The 22,791-nt window shown below is 37.7% G+C and overlaps 1 protein-coding gene across 8 annotated transcripts in view; it reads right to left on the bottom strand.

Annotated features, from left to right (window-relative positions):
* Window positions 1-22,791, bottom strand: part of FBXL17 (F-box and leucine rich repeat protein 17) — a 473,454-nt gene that overhangs the window by 312,862 nt on the left and 137,801 nt on the right. For all 8 annotated transcript variants that reach the window (XM_059693954.1, XM_059693957.1, XM_059693956.1 and 5 more), the window contains 2 exons: window positions 20,769-20,876; window positions 503-633 (listed from right to left, as the gene is read on the bottom strand). In XM_059693954.1, coding sequence (XP_059549937.1) covers window positions 503-633; window positions 20,769-20,876 — 239 coding nt within the window. The remainder of the gene's footprint in view (window positions 1-502; window positions 634-20,768; window positions 20,877-22,791) is intronic.

Here is a 22,791-nt window from a genome sequence, read left to right as displayed (position 1 = left end):
AAAAAACTGGCCGTTATACACATCTTTACTCTATGTCCATCACATGACTTACCCTTTCAAAACTAATTATACAGAGAACAAGATGCCATCCTTAAGAAAGGATCTGTGTGTATGATGTTTGAAACAATTTCTAAGAATCATTTTCCTTGATAAGTGAACAGGGAAATAAACCATAAAAGTTGCAAATGTATTAAAGTAACAAATAGCAATATATCCTGGAGGGATGACAAAGAAAAAAAATTCAACAGACTTCTGTTGTTACAACTGTTTAGGCAAACATTTTAATCTGAGCACATGAAAACCGTATTGTAAATACACGCCATGGACAGGTTAAAAATAAACAGCTAGGTTTTCAAAACTTAAACATAACTACTTGAAAAGGCATGGCTACCTTAAATTTTCCTTAAAGTTGACATGCCTTGTTATGATGATAATTAGTATTTGGTACATAGTACACATGTTTTCTTCTGGAAAACTGTTTTTAAGATATTACATTTGTTACCTGTCATTTATGATCCAGTTCAGACAGAGATTGAGAGAGCTAAGATTTTTGCACCTCTTGACAATTTCCATCACGGTTTCATTATCCAGTTCAGTGATATGACGTAGGTCCAAGCTGGAAAGGTTCCTTAGCTAATGAGATAAATAAAATGAAAGATGAAAAAAGTAAATGTTACATTCATTCTCAAAGTAGAGTATCACAGTACAATATTTAAAATAGATCACAGAGTATCATAGTACAATATTTAAAATAGATAATAAACTATTTAAATATTATTTTACATAGTAAATGAGAAATGAGGGCAGAAATATATGGTGAATATATGAATGACAACACATTAAAATCAAACAGATTTTATTGAGAAATAATAAAAATAAAAAGCTAGCAATCTAATACATGGGGAAGCTGTTAAATGTATTACATTATGTACCCACAAACTGATAAGATTATTCTCTTTAATATTGTTTGATTTCAGATATATATATATATCTTCATGATTATGATGCCACTTTTGCGTAAGTTTTCTCATTTTTTAAAAGATGAAATATGAATTAAGTAGTGAATTCAGAGATATCTTGGTGCTATTTTATCAATGTACTCCAAAAAGTGTACTATTCCAGGTTGTGTCGAAAGCAATATAGCATGTTGTTTAAGAAGTAAAGTTCATCTAGGTGCCACTTTCCCCAGTTCTTCATTTTCTCTACTCTTTCCCGATGTTTCCTGTCTTCCCCTGATGTTTAGTCTCTAAGTAAGGGAAATTAATCATATTGTTTACACAAAAATGGTAGGATCTTAATTATCCTCTTCAAATGAACTACATTTCAAATAAGCTATCTTTGCTTAACAACATTTACTTGTAAGGGGATCTAAGCTCTTGAAAGAAATGCAACTCCAGTTGAGACCTTGCTGAAGGCCTTATGGGACGCTGGACAAAAACCAGCTTGTATCGTCTGAACTCCCGACCCACGGAAACAGTAAGATGATAAATATACGTTCATTGTTTTAAGCTGCTAAGTTTGTGGTAACTGTGCAGCAATAAAAAATTATTACAGAATGTCTTGAGGATAAGCTGGGTTTCTCTTAAGAGAGGGGGATATTCTTAGTCCCTTTAAACACGAAGGGTTGCTGCCCTGCCCTAGATGCATGTGCTCACAAAAGCACAGAGGAGGCGCTCGGTCCACACAACCCCCTCCTCTATGTGTAACTTCAGCTGCCAAGAAAGTACTTTCTGGGAAGACCGGTAGCTCTGATGTAGCCATTACTTTTCTATATAAAAATCACCATTTTCTTAAACCACATTATTTCCACCGTTAGCTCTTTTATACAGAGTATTTTTAATCCCAACACCCAATACCGTTTTGCTGTTGGAGATGTACTGTTCTGAGAACATGTGAAAAACTAAATAGCCTCTGAATTGCAGGTGCGGGCGGCTTGCTGGGCTCATGCCCTGAAAGCAGCCTCATGCCTGTGCCACAGGAAAATCAGAAATACAGGACAGGCCTCCAGGGCTGCTTGAAAATACTTGAAGCATGACTATTAAACCTAAGAATGTTAAGGATGAATTTTGCTATGTATAACCATGTACATATGTGAACTGTTGAACACAGCCACATACAATACACAGAGAATTCCATTGTTTTCCTAATTATCCTTTATTATAGTCACTGGGAAGTCACTTAATCATAAAAATTTACCCAGACACACAAATATCTCCTATACATGTGTATTTCAGGATCCAGCACAGCTTCTGACACAAAATTTCTATGTGACTTCATACATATCTTGTGGCTTCCTCCACTGTAAAATATCTCTTTGTCACAATAGTGTGAATGTACTTAATCCCCATGAACTCTACTCTTTAAAATTATTAAAAAGGCAAACTTTATGTTATGTACTTTTTACCACAATAAAAAATATTACTTCCTCCACCCGAATAGAAACGTACAATAAAACTCCATGGAGAAGAAAATGGTACGTGGTTGGTGCCAGTTCAGTCCCCTCACATTAGGGAAGATAACTGAGGACCAAAGGGGTTTGAACAACTTATTAAAGTACAGATAATAGGGAGAGAGATGTTAGCAAATCTAAACTATCTTATAGACTTGGGGAAATGTAAAGGTATTTTCTAGAACAATGGAATGGCAAGGAGTAACCATTCCAGTAACTATCTACATGTGATAAAACTCTAATTCTGGCTGATTGACTCCTGAGCTATCGGATCCTGCAGCCAGGCCTCTTCCCCAGTGCAGGGGTCAGAAAATGACACTGGACCTATATGCTTCTTGTCAATAAATGGAACATTTCTTACCCCATCAATGGAGCACAGACTCATGCATGAGGAAACAGACTGACTTGGGCTCCCGCATGCCAGCATTCTACTGAGATTCTGAAGAGTGTTTTACTCTTGGATTCAATTACGGCTCATTTTTTCATGAGCTGACAGTCACTGACTATGCTTATGTGGCCTTCCCATGACCATTTTAGCCAGTTCAGCTTAAAATATGACAGCATCCAAAGGCAGTCCCAGGAAGACACATACTGAACACCTGTACGAGATGTGGCATTTTCATGCAAAACTCCACAAACAGCTCTGTCAAATCCATCACATTCTTTCCCATGCTATGGGAATTTCATAATAGTGCCCTCCAGGGTTTCATAAAAAGCTACCTGAAATAATCCTTCACAGTCTGAAACAAGTAATTACATGTAGGAAACTGACATTTTAATTAAACTTATTTTCCTTATAAATTCATTGGTAGTCTTGGGTTATACAAATCACAGAGGATTTGAAGAAGCAAAGCCATACAACACAAGATCTTCTAAATATTTCCCTCCAGCTTTTAAACATTTAGTAAAGTATTTTAAAAGAAACTCAAGTCAGAATGTAGGTAATCATCTTTCAGTTTAAAACCGTTTTTATTGGGAAAAATATTACTTCAATCAATTCAGGTCAAAAAGACTAAAATTAGCCAATGATCGGTATGACGTATATGTACTTAAGTATAACATGAGACACTAAAATGTTACCTAGGAAACACAGGCTTGGAGGATTATGAAAAGACCCTAAATGACTTCCAAATTTTCTTAAGACTCTGGAAAAGTAAAAAAAATAAAACAAAATTCTCAATTGTCCAGGTTGCCTACAGTAGATGAGGCAACAGAAGAGGACTCACAGAATCTTGGCAAAGACAGATAGCAGGGATGTCCCACTGTTTCAGGCTAACACGATAATTTATGTGATGCCAACTGGAGGTGATAATTTTTGAAAAGACTAAATACGTCTGTGTAGTTAAATATGTTCAAATGTCAACTGGTACCTAATTTACTTCTTGCCAGCCCTGCAGACATTGGCTTCACTGGAGCTGAGTTTTAGGGCAATCGGTTGTAATCTATAGGGATCAAGGCCAAGGGTTAAGACAGGCTGCCTCGACAGGGTTAACTGGGGCTGTAGATCAGTACCACACCTCATCTGCCAATCACCTGTCAGACTGCCAAGATGATTACTGGAGAGACCAAAGGCACCCAGAGACTGGGGTTAGAGAAAGGCACTTATAAGGAAACTGGGAAGACCCTCCTGCTAGGGGCAGGGAGGGAGACACAGGAGAACGGCAGGGGGTTTTACCATGGGTCCTTGAATGGTAAACTGGAAAAAATATGAAAGGAAACTAAGGCTACTGCGGATGGGAAGGAAAGGGGCAAAGAGGGAATTCTTGTCCCTGAGCATAGGAAGGCTTCCACACTTTGACAGGCTCTGATATCTACATTTAGAGAAGAACTTGATTGGCAAGACAGAGAATAAAGGGCAATCCTTCTGCTCATCAACTAGGCCTGCGCCTTGGCTTAGTTACAGCTGGCATTCGAGTACGGAGATAGTAATAAAAGCTGAATAAACCACACTTAGGACATCAGGCAAATCCTTCCCAGCACTCATAGAATTGAGAACCTCAGTGAGAAACGAAAGCTTTTAAGTAGAGAGCCTGAGAGCCTGGCAGAGACAATACAATTTTCTCATCATGAAAACAGGACTTCCAGGGCCTTAAATGCTATCCCACCCACAGCAGTGACCATGTTAATTCTCTGGAAACTTCACCCAGTATTCCTTCCAATCGCTGCCTCTTACTCACACCAGGCTGCTGTCTTTTTGCTTTATTTCCAAATCCAAAGCCGGTTTGGTCCTTCCATTCTCCTACTGGATCTGACATCTTTTGCCATTTTTTTCACATTCTGTTTTGCTTTTTAGGTGACTTTACTGCACTGCTTCTCTTCAGAGCTTTCCCTTCTAACTCCTTCTTGCCACATCACCAGCCAGGTTAACATTCCTTAAATAACTTCGATCATTTTGCCCACCTTGTCTGAAACCTTTAGGAAACAAAAATATTTCAACTGCAGAAAGGAATCCCAGCGCTTGCCCATTGAGGCCCTACAATGATCACCCCTACCACTCCCTGACATCTGTTAAACTAGCTCAAATCTATTTCCCAGGTTTTGAAACGTTGTTCTCACTGTGCTCAGAGAGCTGTGTTCATTATTTTAAAACAGATTTCACTTCCTGATTACTTTAGAGAGAGGAAAAATTGGTGAGTCTTGGAAATATAATATACTTGCCTTGACACAAATTACTACCTAGGCAGTCCTCACATAACTATGCCCATCAGGCAGGAATCATCGATTGGCAACAACTGCCAAGGGACCATGGGAGCAAAGTTCCCTTCCTGCTACAACTACTTAGGGGTCTCCTCTTTGTCTTCTCCCTCTCCTCCACCCTCCCTCTCCCCTCCCCCTCCACTTCCCCCACCCAGCATTAAATAATATAAAACGACATTCTCATTCTGCATAATTAAAGGCCATTTTAGAACAAGAAGCATAATCAGTTCTCTATTTACATATCTGTTCTTAAAATGAAGACCATTAAAAATGAAAAAAAAATAAAAAGGCTCCATAAGTTGTCAGAGTTTTGATGTGTGTGGCAAGAATTTTGAGTAGTTCACCAAAATTTTAATCACTGTCTTCTGCTGCAGAAATGTGAATTTGTTAATTGGATTTCTGCTCCTTGTACCAATTCAGAAAGGGTGCTCTGCTCCTCCTTTTCCACTCCGGCAGGCAGTGCAGCCTCTAATTGACTTTTTTCCTAATACTTTTCTTTCCCCCAAATTCCTTTCTTTTCTCCACATAAGATTTCTAGAGCTCATAACAAGCTACAAAGAACACTAAGAATTAGCAGCATTGAGAAGCCCTGCCACTTTTTATAGAGCAAAAGCTGACAAACAGAACTTTTCTTCAATTAAAAAATAAAGTGTTCACACTTTCTAATTTTAATAAGAAAAATAAAGCAGAGCTCAAATCAATTAAGGGTAAATTAAGTCAAAAGTGAATGCAAACACTTCATCTAACTGGACTGGTTGTGTACTTCTCTGTCAATTTCCTCACACCAAGTTCAGAAATTTGGAAGAAAAAAAAAGATAGTTCATGGAATTTTGAACCCAGTTTAGTCACTTGCCTCCACATATCACACTATGATGTGCTGAAAGTTTTAGAACTATATCCCAAATAAGAGTTTTACTTTATTATTTTTTTAAATATATTTTTATTTATTTCAGAGAGGGAGGGAGAGGAAGAGAGGGATAGAAACATCAATGATGAGAGAGAATCATTGATCAGCTCCCTCCTGCATACCCCCTACTGGAGATCAAGCCTGCAACCCAGGCATGTGCCCTTGACTGAAATCGAACCTGAGACCCTTCAGTCCTCAGGCTGACGCTCTAGCCACTGAGCCAAACCAGGTAAGGCTGCAACTTTATTTTTATTAACAGTAAAATAACTGAAATGCCATTAGCCCCAACATGAAAAACTTATCATATCCAAGCCAAGTAACCTGCACACTGACCTCTTGATCTTACACTATTAAAGCAAAAAAAAAAAAAAAAAAAAAAAGTATTCCATTCTTTATTTCTAAATGTGGAAAGCTGAAAAACAGAGGCATGACAATGATGATTTTTAATTGAAAAAATATTCCGGCATGTATTTTTATTTTCTGTCATTCCAAAAATGTTATGGAACTGTTGTACCTTTTCCATAAATGTTGTACCTTTAATCTCTAAATTAAAATGTCTTTTTTTCTTTCTTTCTCCCTGGTTTAGAATGTGCAACTAGGACTCGCCTCCACACAGAAAATCTCTTAGCCTTACACTCTCATTTCTGGGCCTCGGCCTAAACCCAAAGCTCTGAGGAAAAAGTGCCTAAGCCTGAATTTCAGAAATGAGTATTCCTCTTCTGTGACCGGTTGTTTCAGAGAGAGTGAGCCAAAAAGCCCTGGCAGCCAGATGAAAACCACCAAGCTGAGCCACTTGGGCCTTCCATACTCCCCAAAACATTTCCCAACACCAAGAGGGGCAGTGGGAGGCCCTGTGCACAGGTACCTGCAGCTTCTCTCCGAGGCGAGGGTTACCCCATAGATCTGGAGCGCCCCATGTCACCCAGGAAGAACACAGCCAACCCCACCCATCAGCAGCTTTCTCTCCTCTCAGCCTCTAAACCATGTGACAGAGAAGAAACATTCCAAAGCCTATGTGTGATTCTTTCCTGTGTTAAACACCCCCCACCCCAAAGTCCCCAAATAAAGCCCCAAATACCCCTTGTCTAGTTGGAAGGCAAGTCTGATATTAAGGATCTAAAAACAATCCGATCAGATCATTCCTAAAAAAATTTGGATGCAGGTTTGGAAAAAATACTCTTTCTTCCACAATGTTCATTTCTAGCATTGTATTTGATTTAATTACTTGTGGCACTATCTAAGTGCTGCCTATGATAATGAAAGAATTAACGCTTTACAGATGAAAAAAGCCTAAGACTCAAACTTTTTAAAGTGAACATAAGGATTTGTGCCCAAAATCCACATGAGGAACTCTCCTAACACTGAATCAGTTCCCATTTGTTACACTGAGTTTTACTTTCGTTCTACAATAACAATTCCAAGAAGCAACCGCATTTTGTTTACAATATATTTAAATTTGGAACTGGTAATTTTTTTAAAATCTTTATTGTTGAAAGTATTACATATGTCCCTCTTTTCCCCCTAATTGACCCCTTCTTACTGGAATTGATAAATTTTAGTTCCTGACTCCCTAATAACACTCAATGTTATGAGCTGGAAGTGAATGATCCAAAAGTCTAATTTGATGACTATATTATAGGCAGTGTGTCAGTTACCAATAAGAAGTGGTAAAACAGAAGATATCTTTATAAAGTTTTTCTTGATATAAAAAATATAAAACATAAGAGATCAACAGAAGGACTTGTATACATGTATATAAGCCAAACCAATGGACATGGACAACGGGGGGATGGGAGCATGAGTTTGTGTGTGGGGGGGAGGTTGGGGGTTAATGGGGAGGATGAGGACACATTTGTAATACCTTAACTAATAATAAAAATAAATAAATAAAATATATAAAACATGAAATTAAGGTAGATAATACAAATTTTTTCAAAATAAACTGGAAAATTTTTATAACTTTGATTTATATATTAATGCACTACTTCCTAATACAAAAAAACAAACTGTTCATCTGTAATGCTGTTCTCTCAACCAATTTTTTCCATCTATATGTTGAAAAGCTTCAACCAATGAGAAAAATCTGGTATACATCTAAGGTAAAAGTTTAAATATTGATTTATGAATTACTTTAATATTATTTACTTTGAGTCACAGATCTTCTTACATCAATAAACAGCATTTATTAAAATTAAAAGAATTTTTTAATTAAAAATTCCAAAGTACTAACATGATAGTATGTTACTTTTTGTCAGTCAAAACCATTAAGGTTTATTTAAATTAATTGGTAACTTATAACCAATAACTCAAATTACAGTTCGCAACAAATAACTTCTTATTTAGTCAAATATTTTTCTTTACATTTGCCTCTGTGCACTGGCATTATACATTATAGCTCAAAAAAAAAATCTAAATTTTATTCTTGCTAGAAGCACGTATAAAACTACCTTTCTATAATTAGGCAAATAGCCCTCTATCCTATTCTTGGCACTCACATGGCCTTGTACTTCCATTAGTCTTAGTTGTCATGTAGCTAGCTGCCCCTATTTCTTTGGTTATAGTTTGCCTACATCTAGGAAAGATGTATGACTAGTGATAGTCTAAAGAAGGGTCAAGTCCAGCCGTGGGCAAACTACGGCCCGCGGGCCGGATCCGGCCCGTTTGAAATGAATAAAACTAAAAAGAAAAAAGACCGTACCCTTTTATGTAATGATGTTTACTTTGAATTTATGTTAGTTCACACAAACACTCCATCCATGCTTTTGTTCCGGCCCTCCGGTCCAGTTTAAGAACCCATTGTGGCCCTCGAGTCAAAAAGTTTGCCCATCCCCCTGGTCAAGTCTAATTTAAATCTTATATTATGTGCACTTCTATGATTTGTGCTTTGATCTCCATTGTCACAAGATTCTCTGAGAGGAAATAAACACCAATTCTATTTTCTCAACTGTAAGAAACACAAAGTGATACAGAGAAGACGGTGTATTGGGTCTAAGCAGGAAAACAGAACCACTAATTTACTAAGTTACATGAAGAGAATTTCATTAAGAAAACTGGTTATTCTGATGAAGGAAAAGTTGAGGAGATGAACTGGAGAGGGTGTGAGCCAGAGCCTTAGCAATGGCAGGAAGCCAAAGGCACCCCAAGGGTGGAGGGACAAAAGGAAGAGTCAATGTTACGGTGACCCGTAGGCCATGGTCACACACACAATCTGGAGCTGCAGGGGACCTGTCCTGGGCTGGGGCCAAGGAGTGGCTAAAGTTGCTACTAACAATACTTCCTTGGTGGAAGGGAGGGAGAGCTTTCCCTCTCCTTGGGTTCCTGCTCCCCAAAAGATGCCGCCTGCAGAGTGAAGCCCCTATGATATAGAAAAGCATGCTTAGAGGAAAGGAAGGATCTGAGGGCAAACAGACCTAGGACCAGCACAAAGCCATGGGGAAGAAGGGGGGAGAGGAACCAGTTTCCAGCAACGAAAAGAAGTAGTCAGTCTAATAGGAGTTCTTTGCAACAACCCGGAGCAGGGATAATTGCCAGAGTGCCAGTGCAACGTGCCTGAGCAACCCCGGGTGCTAGCCAACGTGTTCTCTTCTCTGAGCCAGATGAAAGCTGTAAAAGTGAAAACGTGAGCTGCTTTCCCCGGCACTGGCATATTGTTTCATTTTTAAAGATCCAAGATTGATAGACAACTGAAAAATACCTCTGATCAAACATAATAACCAAGCATTTTCTCTAGTGAATATAACAGAGAAAGCTCCAGAGGGGAGCTTTTTCTTGGGGGAAACAAAATGTGTTGGCCAATCAGCCCACTGGGATACAATCAATAGAAAGGAAGTCTACAGTGGGGGAAGCAGCTAAGTTTCTGAAGGTTTTGTAAATACACTGTGATAAACTACGTCTGTGTAAATGCCTGTGATACCTCTGGGCTGGAGAGCAAACATGTGAGGAACTCAATTGCCTTTAGTCAACGGACTCTGTTGGATTCTATTACTGGGCCAGTGTGTCTGCAGAAGAGGGAGATCAGAACCAAACTTTATTCCAAAAAGTAATATGGAAAATGAGTAACAATATGTAGTAACCTAAATTCTGGTTAAATATTGAGGTTCCAAGCTAAAATTTCAGAACACACTCCTACTGTCGTATAAAGAACTTAACCTCTGACTACTACAGAGTTACTATGGAAAAGAATTCTATGTTTTCAAAGAATATAACTATAATAAAGACACATAATCTTCCTTTCAGTATCCAAGAGCCCACACACTGACCTCATGTGTTAAGAGACCAGATAAATATAGTTGAAATCCATTTTTACAAGATCATCATTATAAACATCATGCAATGTTAAACAAAATTGTAAAGAAAAATCAGATTATTTGGATTCTCTATTGATGACCAATTGACACAGGATGAGCATGTATTATGTTTAAATGTGTGTGAGACTCGATATATAATATGTACACATGCAGGCACTTCCTATGGCTCATCTGCCCAGGTCAAGTGAAAATAGTGCTTAAATAAGACAGTTGAATTAACTAAAAATAAAACACTGTTATAAATATTTAAAACTAATAAGTCAATATGTGTCAATGTTTTGTTATCAATTGAATGTTTTAAATTAATTAGATTCTATTAACTCTGTAATTTTCAGTAACTGCTTATTTTAAATTAATAAATGAGATCAGCTTACTTTTTTTTCCTCAGTAGTCAATTTCTTCATTAAGTTACATTATGACTATTCTCACTGAGCCTCAAACCTGGTTTCCCTAATTCATATAGTCTGTTCTTTTGATTTAGAGATGAGATCCCATCTGTGTCCAGTATCACTTTTTACACATAAACCACAAGACTGAGTAAGGTAGACTCACACTGATCCTTAAATAAAACTTCTGTCAAAAAAACAGTGTGAATGAACTGAAAATTTAAAAGAACATGAAAGCAACAACTCCTAACGTCCTTCTTGGATAAAGACTGACCTCATGTGTTAAGAGACCAGATAAATATAGTTGAAATCCATTTTTACAAGAATATTTGAAACAAAACCCACAATTTAGAAACTAGTGTATAATAAAAATTCAAAGAGTGAACTGAGGATAATATAAGCAGAGTAAAATAATATTAAAATATAAAGCCAAGATCCAAGAAAGGCCCTTTCAAAAAAGATTGCCAACTTTCCTCATTTCATATTTATATATTTAAGTGAAGCCTAAAGCAACCATTTTATCAAAAAAGATGTGACAAAGAAACTCATTTTTTCATTTTACTTGTTAGAACTTGCACAAACTGAGTGATTTTGAAAGATGAATTCATTTATTCTACTAGTGTCACATTAACACACTCTGCTAGAGCAGCTGCTGAAATGAAAATGTAGCACAAACACATACTAGTATACAGGACTAGAGTATGAGTAATAGAATTATAAAATAAAAGAAAAATAGCCTTAATGAACAGGTATCACTGACTTAGAATGAAAAAATAAATTTGTAAATTGATACAGCTTATGTAGACATTGCCTGGATTGATTTAGAAAAATAAAAAAAGGAGTCACTAATTTGTGTAATAATATTAAGGAACAACAGTGTATTACCCTGATTCTGTGTATTGCTTTGTAGGAATTTTTAAAATACTTTTATCAAAAAATACGATTTTAGTTGTTCAGTATGTTAACTTAAACAAATCATTAAATAACCCTTAAAAGGTCAGCAGGGAAAAGAAAAAAAAAATGAAAGAGCAGACAAACAGTTATTAATCTTAACATCCAGCACTGACCTTTAGGTAGAAACAAGGTTCATGAAGTTTTTAAGGAAGATTTATTTTCATGAAAATTATTTTTCATTTTTATTTTAATGAAAGAATATTAAGTGGGTTAGGACTACAGACATAAGAACTTTCATACACTGCGATGAACATTTTTCTCAGTAATTAATTAATTTTATTTTTCATCTGCTTCTTTAGCTATGTGAGAAGCACTCTGCCTCTACAACCCGGGAGAAAGGCCGGTGCTATTACTGTCTTCACTTCAAAGGCAAGGAAACTGAGGCAAAGAGATTAGGTGATTTGCTCAAGGTCCTACAGTCAGTGGTTACACATTAGCTCTGATGACAGCAGTAAGTGGTTTGCTCTTGCAAACTTTTAAGAAACAATTAATCGACCAGACACAGACATTCTCAACACTTGGGTTTTGGCTTAACTCCTAAAGAAGAACCAAAAAGGACCAAAAACACGGTCATGCAACACAGATTCCTTCATAGTATTCACACTACAGAATATTTCAGAGCTTAATGAATTTAAGAATATGTATTTTTCACATACAAAATATCACTAAAGTACTATAATTAATCAGAAGCAAATAAATTATAATCGCTGACTAAACAGCTTATATCACCCCTAAAGTAGCAAAATAAGTAGTATGTTCTTCCTTTAGAACAAGATAGTTTAAACAGATCAATTCTTTGGAAATTTAAAAAGCAAAAAAGTCCATATTTTATTTCTAGTCTCTGAATAAGAAAATGAAGATGAAAATTGAGTTAGCTGCATGAATGAACATACTTTCAGTTCCTTATGTTAACTTGACTTAAAAAAATAATTTTTGTTTTCCTTTAGAAAACATTTCATATTTTCAAATGTAAGTACTTTTAAAATGTGAGGTTTTTTAAAGAAGTTATTTAAATCTGATTATGGTCTAAAAAAAATATCAGGAGCTTAGGCATTTTATTAAGCTGTCACCTTCCCCCCAAAAAAACTGTTTAAAAATAAAAACTAGCCGAAACCGGTTTGGCTCAGTGGATAGAGTGTCGGCTTGCGGACTGAAAGGTCCCAGGTTCGATTCCGGTCAAGGGCATGTTACCTGGGTTGCGAGCACATCCCCAGTGGGAGAAGTGCAGGAGGCAGCTGATCGATGTTTCTCTCTCATCGATGTTTCTAACTCTCTATCTCTCTCCCTTCCTCTCTTTAAAAAATCAATAAAATATATTTTTTAAAAAATAAATAAAAATTTAAAAATAAAAATAAAAACTAGCAAACATAAAAATCTTTAGTCAAGCCCATACCTGCCATATCCCAAGGAGAACTCCATTCCTTTTTACAAACTGAATAACTGAAGCAACAAGGTTTAATGTAGTACAGAATTAATATTACTACTTAATAAACAGTCACAACTTTAAAATATATTAACAATCTAAAAAATACATCTATCCCTAAATTATGAAAAATATAAAATTTTTATATAGCATATACTAAAAATAAACTTTTTTGTCAAAACTTCTTTGCCATCTTCCTTAATAGTCATCCATAATAATAAAAGCGTAATGTACTAATTAGACCGGACGTCCTTTAAGTCGAAGTCAGGGCTGCGAGGGAAGCCCAGGTCCAGGGTGCCAGAAGGAAGCCAGTGCCGGCAGCCAGGGTAAGGAAGGCCTACTCTTGCACAATTTTCGTACATCGGGCCTCTAGTTTAAAATAAGATCTACCTGACTGATTGTAAGCATTTGAACTGATCTAAATCAATTCATAAGGGATATGTGGCATTAAATTCACGAACCCACAGCATTTCTGGGGTTTGCACCAATTACATGTAAAAATAATTTGCTGTTTGACATTGCAGATTCCATAAGCCTATTTGTTCAACTGATTTTTAAATTATATTAGGATAATATATTGTTAAGTATTATGCTGAGCATCTCCAATGCTATTATGCGGAGAAAAGGGAACCCTAGTACATTGCTGGTGGGAATGCAGACTAGTGTAGCCACTATAGAAAGCAGTGTGGAGTTTTCTCAAAAATTAAAAATGAAACTGCTATTTGACCCAGTGATCCCACTTCTAGGAATATATCCTAAGAAGCCTGAAACACCAATCAGAAAAAATATATGCACTCTTACGTTCATATTAGAACTTTTTACAATAGCTAAGATCTGGAAATAGCCCAAGCACCCATTAGTAGATGAGTGGATAAAAAAGCTGTGGTACCAATCAGCTGTAAAAAAGAAGGAACTCTTACCCTTTGAGATAGCATGGAGGGATCTGAAGAGAATTATGCTAAGCAAAATAAGCCAGTCAGAGAAAGACAAGTATCACATGATCTCACTTAAATGTGGGATCTAATGAACAAAATAAAGTGAACAAAATCGACCCAGAGACATAGAAGCATGGAACTGACTGATGAATCACAGAGGGAATGGGGGAAGCGAGGGTGGGAACAGATTACCCAAAGAACTTATAGACAAACTAGAGGCCCAGTGCACGAAATTCGTGCACGGAGGAGGGGGTTCCCTCAGCCCAGCCTGCATCGACTCCAATCGGGGACCCCTTGGAGGATGTCCGACCGCTGGGAACATCCTGATTGGGCCTAAACCGGCGGTCGGACACCCCTCTCACAATCTGGGACCACTGGCTCCTAACCACTCACCTGCCTGCCTGCCTGATTGCCTCTAACTGCCTCTGCTTGCCTGATCGCCCCTAACTTCCCTACCCTGCAGGCCTGATCTTGCCCCCAACTTCCCTCCTCTACCGGCCAATTTAGTTCTGATTGGTCAGTTTCTATGCCAGTCAGCATCTCTGGGCCTATCAACGGGGCCTGATCAGAAAGGTGGGGCTGATCAGCAGCCCCGGTGGAGGCCTGGAGAGAAATGGAGGTGAGGCTGTTGGCCAGGCTGGGAGAGAAAGAGAGGCAAGTTCTGATCAACGGCTGCCACAGAGGCTACGGATCAGACCCTGCCTCTCTCTCTGCAGGCCTCTCTCCAGGCCTGATCCACAGCCCCCTAGGCAGTCAGTGCTGGGCCGGGGCACCCGTAGTGGCCTCAGTCAGTGCTGGGTCACCATGGCAACCCAGCACTGCCTTCCAGTCTGGTCAAGCCTTCAGTAATAAATGGTCATTATGACTCTGGCTCTTTGTTATATAGATATGCATAACCCATGGACACAGACAGTAGGGTAGTGAAGCTTGGGGGGAAAGGGGGTCACTGGGGAGAAAAGGAGGGTATCTATTACTTTCAACAATAAATATAAATTTTTAAAATTATGATATTGAATAGTATCCTATCTAATAATAGACAAAGGTGCAAATTGACCATACCTTCACTACGCCTACCATTGGCTAATCAGAGTGATATGCAAATTAACCGCCAACAAAGATGGCGGCTAATTTGCATATACCGGCTGGGAGCAAAGACTGAAGACACCGTAGAGGGAAGCCAAGCAACGGAGCCGAGGGCAGGAGAGAAGTGGCAGAGACAGGCGGGAGCGAAGCTGGGTTGGAACGGCAGAGACGGGCGGGGTAGGAATGGCAGAGAAGGGAGCGAAGCCCTATTCTTGCAAATGGGACTCTAGTGATTTTATAATGTCACATTAATAACACTTTCTGACACCTTGCAGGCTTTTTTCTTATTATGAAAATTTTTAAATATAAAAAATGTAATGAGAATAGTGTCATGAATCCCCATACCCTATAGCCCACCTCAATTATCTGTATTTTGTCAATTTTTATCTCTTTCACTGGCCTATCCATTTTCTCTTTTCCTTCTTTTTATCCACTTTTTAATATTTTAAACCAAATCCCTAACATTGTATAATTTCACTAGTAAATCCTCAAGTATATATCTCTTGTTGATAAAGTTTTTAATATATTAACAAATATTTGGTAGAATTCACCAGTGAGCAATCTGAGCCTTGAGTATTACTGGAGAGAATTAACTACAAATGCAATTTCTTTCAGAGATATAGGGGTATTAAGATAATCTATTTTCTCTTGAGTGAGCTCTGGTAGTTTGTATCTTTCAAATAAATTTTCCATTTCAAAGAATTTGTTGAATTTACAGGCATAAAGATGCCCATACTATTCCCTTGTTATACTTTGAATATCTGTAGAATCTGTAAGTTATGTCACTCCTCTGAGTCATGACACTGGCAATTTGTGTTCTCTATATCTCTCTCTTCCTTAGTCAGTCTGAATAGAAATTTATCAAATTTTATAAAAAAACAGCTTTTGGTATTTAACTTTCTCTGTAATTTTTATTTTCCATATAATTTACTTTCACTTTGAACTTTATTATTTCCTTTCCTGTTTACTTTGAATTTAATTTGTTCTTTTTTGTCTCAAGTGTCAAAAGGTAGGAGCTAATGTCATTGATTTGAGACCTTTCATTTTTTTCTTATATAGGCATTCAGTGCTATTACAGTAGTCCTCCCCTTCCCTTCACAGGATACATTTCAAGACCTCAGAGAAGGCCTGAAACTGTGGATAGTACCACACTCCATATATGTTTTTGTTTCCCACACATAAATGCCTATGATAAAGTTTAATTTTTAAGTTAGACAAGAGATTAACAACATAATCGAATAATTATTGTAATATACTGTAACAAAAGTTGTATGAATGTAGTCTCTCTCTCTCTCGAAATATCCTCTTGTATTGTATATACATCCCAGTAGGGATGGATCAGAATGGCAAGAGACTTCATCACACTACTCAGAACAACACATTTAAATTGAAAACATATGAGTTGTTTATTTCTGGAATTTTTCATCCAAAATTTTCAGACTATGGTTGACCGCAGGTAACTAAATCCACAGATGGGTGAGGGGAAGACTACTGTAATGTTTTCGAAAGAGCACTTTAGCAGCATCACACTAAATCCAATGCACTGTATTTTCATTATCCTTCATTTGAAAACACTTTCTAATTTCTCTTTTCATTTCTTTTTTACTCATGGTTTATTTAGGGTTGGACACACACGGGACCCACAGATCTCTGCAGCCCTCTATGTGGTTCTTGCCACCGGTTCTCTGTTCTCTAAGTTCTGGCTGCCTTGGTCTCCCTGGACTTTCTTTCCTGTCTCAACTCTGACAGTGAACTGAGTTTCACCTGGATTGTGCCTCCGGTGCTGTGAGTTGGCACCTCTTTCGATGCATTAGAGGCAATCATAGGGCTCTTCTTGTTTGTTTCTCATATCTCAGGGATCATTGTCCTTGATATCCAGTGTCTTGAAGACCATTGTTTCATATATTTTGTCTGGTATGTTGGGGAGCACAAGAGATTTGGTTGGAAAGTTGTAAGGAAGCCATTCTGGTAAAAGGGAAGTGTGCCCTGTTTATCAGAATTCCGACTTAGGGGAGACTTAGGGGAGTGTCAAAGGCGGAGCCTCTAATTATTCCTTGACCTTTCCAAGCAAGTCTGTGTACGTGCAGACCGCTGGGTGTTTACTGGAATCCTTATGCCTAATCCCTGGATGCCCTACCCTAGAGTACAACGTAAACATGTCTTCCCAAGATTACTCACCCTACTGATTGTATCTAAAGATAAAAATTCCAATAAAGGCCTAACAAAGCAGGCAATAGAGGAGGCTCTGGCCACTAGAGCCAGGGGCCCCTTAGCCCTCTCTTGCACAGTCAAACTGTGTCTGAGTAATGTGTTCATCCGTTGTTCAGGCGCTGCTGGTCAGCCCCAGTAGTGTGTTGTTCTTTTTTTCTTTTCTTTTTTTTTTCTTATTTTTGGGGGGTGGGGGGTGGGGGTTGTTTCAGGGAAGAGAGTAAATCTGGTCCTTATTACTCCATGTTAACTGAAATAAGAAATCCATTTTTGTTTTGTTCTTTATATATCACTATCGACTCATGACTTTTATACATCTTGTTTGTTTTAATCTATTGCAATCATTTTCCTTTTTGAGGCTCAAAGTATCTCAACTCAGGCCAGTGAGAGCTACTACATGTTGGCTTTTGGGTCCTTTTGACATGTTTCTAGTAATCCCTAGAGTGGCAAATAATACTTAGGCACTAGGGTTAACTATTTATTTACATTTGGCTAAACTTGTTTTTAAAAAGTAGGAGGAAGAGCAAAATGGAAATATTTTATGTTTATAAATAGGTACATTGCAATAAAAAAGAACATACCTGTGATAGAGGAGACTAAATTCTGCCACATATGACAACTCACTAACATCCTCAACTGTTAAATAAAGATCTCAAAAGTTCTCATCACTTCTTCCCAAATATGGATCCCCATGTTTCCAACCACAGGCTACTAAACCTGACTTTATCTCTCAGCCTGCGTTCACTCAGTCTTAACTGTTTCTGGACTCTCGTTGACATAGTCATAGCAGCTTAGAAGGAAGGCCTCCCACTCCAGTATTGTTTGATACTAGCAGAATCTATCTGAAGACTAAAGATGTGTCATCAATAAATATTGCTAAGTAGATTAGCATCCAGCCAAGCCTGAGAACATCTAAGTGAAATTAAGTCCAAGGGATCATTGTAATAGGATATCTCTATTAGCAAACTGAGAGCCAGATATTTTCTAAATCATAGAAAATTAAACATATTTAGATTGATAGCTCTCAACCCTAGGGGTCTGACATCTCCCTAATTATTTGTGTAAAAATTACATACCATGATTACAATAAATTATTTAGAAACTATATAGCATGATGATACTAATAGTAACAAAACTATCTAGGAGCATTTATATATTTACAAAATTTTGTAAACACAAGTTACATTTTGTGTAATGTCTTAGTATGTAAACACTGTCAGAATGCAAATATTTTAATAAAAAAGCTTTTATTTTATTAAAACCTAAGTTCTACCTTTGGTTTTAAAGAGGTAAAATAAGTAAAATAGCTTTGCAAAAGCTATCTATGCATGTTTAAAATGCTATCTTTCCTTTGCCAGAATCGAGGACACCAAGTATTTCACCACAAGCCAGTCTTCTCATCACAGACTTTACTGAGCAGCAGAAATGACCTTCAAAACTCTGTGGACCAGCTTTGGTATAAATTCAGTAGATTCTGACTCGGACAGGACAAGCCGCCAATCATGCTCTATAATATTTTAATTTTTTTAAAATTAATCTTTATTGTTGAAGGTATTACATATGTACCCTTTTGCCTCATTGACCCCTTCTGGCCCACTCAGTCCCCTTGCCCCAGGCCTTCACCCCCCTACTGTCTGTGTGTATGGGTTATGCATATATGTGTACAAATTCTTTGGTTAACCTCTTCCCACCCACCCACCGACCTCCACCTTCCCTCTGAGCTTCCACAGCCTGTATGGCTTATAATCTTAAGAACCCTTCTCAGCAAATGGAGCCTTCCAGTGCACACATTTGCTGTAGCTGCTATTTTGTCACAGAGAGTAATTCTGATCTTTTATGTACCAGTGTACCATAATTTTTGGCTAATCTCAAAATGCTCAGAGAAGCACTTAATGATCCAATAAGTCTTGTTTTGCCTTTAATGAGTACAATTTCTAGTGACAGTAAATTCCCACATATGGTCATTGTAACACTTGTGCACGATCTGCTCATCCGAAGGCATTTCTACTCTACACTATAAACAGCAAAGATGTGACTAGAAAAACACTCATCTACCAAGATGTTCAGGCATGATTACAGGAAATGAATAAAAAATCATAGTTACACATGGTTATACTAAGATGATCTCATACAGCAATAATTGAGAATAAGGTGCTTACCCTCTCTCTCCATTGGCTTCAGGTTCTGATCCTCAAAATACAATTAAAGCTGCTCAGTCACTTAAGACACAGAACAATCACAGCCTCTGCTTTAGATATACTAGACTAGAACAGTGATTTGATTTTTTTCTCAAAGTTTACTCTGATTTTCCAGCAATTTAGGTATCATAGCACCTATGCTAATACGTATTAGTAACTAACATTTATTTAGCACTTATTGCAATCTTGATACTGAGGCAAGCATCTTGCATATATTACTTCAATTAATACCCTGAAAATTTATTTTTTTGTTTAGCCAATAAGTGGCAGAGCCGAGCTTCAAGCCCAAGCTGACAACAGAGCCCAGGCTCCTATCCACTGTGCCTTATTGCTACAGTCCTAGGTAACTTTTAAAAAGTTGCTCTTTTCCTAGAGAGGAAAAAATAAAACATTAGTTACTGCTAAACTGTAAGCTTAAACAGACCTGAAGAGACCAAGCCCAAGCAAACATGGGCTCTTACCTGTTTTATTTCAGCCTTGTGCTGCTAACACAGCTGTTTTCTAACAGTAGTGAATTGAATCTCAGATTTTAAGTGGAAAGGGTAAGACTCGTCCATTCTCCTAAGTACTATATAAAACAGTTAAACTATATGCAGTGACAATTACAGACAATTCACAGGTAAATTTTATAGTAGCCAGTTTTTCTCATTACATGTAAGAATTAACTGCTAATTATTTTAGAGCTCTGGGAAGCAGAAGAGATGGCACGTAAGTGAAAGATTACAAAGGAACTAGCATTTCCATCACTGCTAAAATATGAGATTTCATACATTTGGTGTATGTGAAAGCTATAAGGTTAATTTCCTATATACGTTCACCTCTCTTTCACCTTACATACTCAGCTTAACAATACACAGTGACCACATTCCCTTCTTAAAAGCCAAATGTTTAGAGGACCTAATGACGAATGAACACTTAAAACTTCAATCAAAACACCTTCTAAATGCAATACATTATTGTCAGCATTTAAATAATTCTTCTCACATATATCAGTTTATTTCATGCGTATATTTCATACTTATTAGCAATAAAAAAGCAAAAAATAAGCTGCTTATTTAAAAAAATAAGTGACCTGTTTTAGAAAGGATGGGTTTGACACTGCTGCCTAACACTGGTTTTAACTTTATCAAACACTGGCATGCTTCTATAATGACCTATTTCTCATTCAGGACCTTTACCAATGACAATGGAAACCCTAAGGGGAAGTAGCAGGGCACCTACCTTAGTTAGGTGAATGACTCCTTTAGAAGTTACCGAACAGCCCATGAAGCCGACATACTGAAGCTCGGGACAGTGCTCGGCAAAGGCTTTCACGGACTGATCTGTCACCTGGGGAAGAGACGTGACGCAAGTTATTCAGGGGCATTCCAATGCACTTCAGGCGTCAGCTCCTCAAATTCCCTCTGCCCAACTCGCACCATCCATATTTCCCTCACCATTAGACCCTTTGAATCAGTTTGCACACATGTTGAAGTATTTCTTGTGGGCTTTTGAAATCCCCCCTTCACCCCACACCTCTCCTATCATCCCATGCTTTTCCACATCATAGAAAACATCTCGAAGATGTTGATACCATCTACCTCCACTTCATCTCTCTCTCAACACATGCTTATATTGACATATAATTCACACACTATAAAATTCACCTTTTCAAAGGTTACCGTTCAGTGGTTTTTAGTATCTTCACAAGGTTGTGCAACCATCACCAATATAAAATTTCAAAACACGTTCATCACTGAAAAAGGAAACCCTGTGCCCCTATTGGCTGTCACTCCCCTATTCCACCCGCTGCCCCTGACTACCTGGCAACTTTCTGTCTATGGATTTGCCAAGTCTGGGCATTTTTTTATAATTAAAATTTTACAATTGGTTCCTAATGTGCAACAATGATCACTTTATAAGATGTCTTTCTCCCTTCCAGTGTTTCTTCCAAGAAATCTAGTTTTGCTCCTCACTGCTTCAGATTCTTCCGATTTGGATGGTATAATGGTTAATTTTATTCGTCAACTTGACAATACCAGGAGGTACCCAGATATTTGGTTCAACATTATTCTGGGTGTGTCTGTGAGAGTGTTTTTTGGATGAGATTAACATTTGAAAAGGCAGAGTAAAGCAAGAATGCCCTTCCCAATGTGAGTGGGGGTGTCTCATCCAACCCACTTAATGGAACAAAGGCTGAATAAGAAGGAATCTCTCTCTCTCTCTCTCTCTCTCTCTCTCTCTCTCTCTCTCTGTCTGTCTCTCTAAGGCCTGGGAGATACATCTCCTACCTTCAGAATCAAACTTGTACTGGAACTCACACCATCAGCTCTCCCATTTCTTAAGCCTTTGGACTCAGACTAGAACTATACTATATACTATCAGTTTTCATGTGTCTCAGATTACCAACTGCAGATTTGGGGCCTTCTCAGCCTCCATAATCACAAGCCAACTCCTTACATTAATTTCTTTACACACATACACACACACACCCCTCATACTGATTCTGTTTCTCTGGAGAACGCTGACTAATGCAATACCTATTAGAATCCCAAGAAATTTATTAAAAACTCAGAGCCAAAAGGGGTGAGGCCCAAGAATCTGTATTTTTAACAAGCCCCTGAATGACTCTTAGGCATGTGAAACTTGAGGCCTCAGTGCTATAAAGAAGTTATGCTGACAGCTTTTGGCATTTGTGCCTGGCCCTGATATATTTAAACAAACGGCAGGATGAAATTCCTTTTTGTCTCCCCCCACCTCCAAAAAATTTCCATGTATAAAATGATCTTATAATTGTGCTAACATTTTCTTCCCTGTTCCACAAAGTTGTAGCTTATAAAAGAAGATCAAAATATTCTCTATCATACGCTTAATTTCAGATTCACTTTCCTCATAGTCAAGCTGAAATTAAGTTGGACACTTCTGTTAGTTTTTCAAAGAGTAACAACTTACATCTCTTTTGCATTAGCTTTAATATTGGTGGCTCTTATGTATTCTGGATAGATATTGAAAAATAAAGGTATGTGGAATAGCATTAATTCTAAAACAACACAAGAGCATTTTCCTAAAATAGCAAAACCAACAGCATCCATAGTACATCTGATAAAAGATTAATTCTGCCCTCAAAAGTAAAGTATGCTTCAGCATATTAACACTAAGGGTGCCACTGATAAATTAAAAATGGGCCTTCCTGACTTTCAGCCAAGATATGTCTCCTTTTCACGGACATCTTCAATAGCCTGCACACTGGCCCTCTTTCTGATAC

Source organism: Myotis daubentonii, chromosome 4, assembly GCF_963259705.1.
Source record: "Myotis daubentonii chromosome 4, mMyoDau2.1, whole genome shotgun sequence".
Classification (NCBI taxonomy): Eukaryota; Metazoa; Chordata; class Mammalia; order Chiroptera; family Vespertilionidae; genus Myotis; species Myotis daubentonii.
Note: the sequence above shows the minus strand (reverse complement) of the source record. Positions and strands in the feature narration are given on the sequence as shown.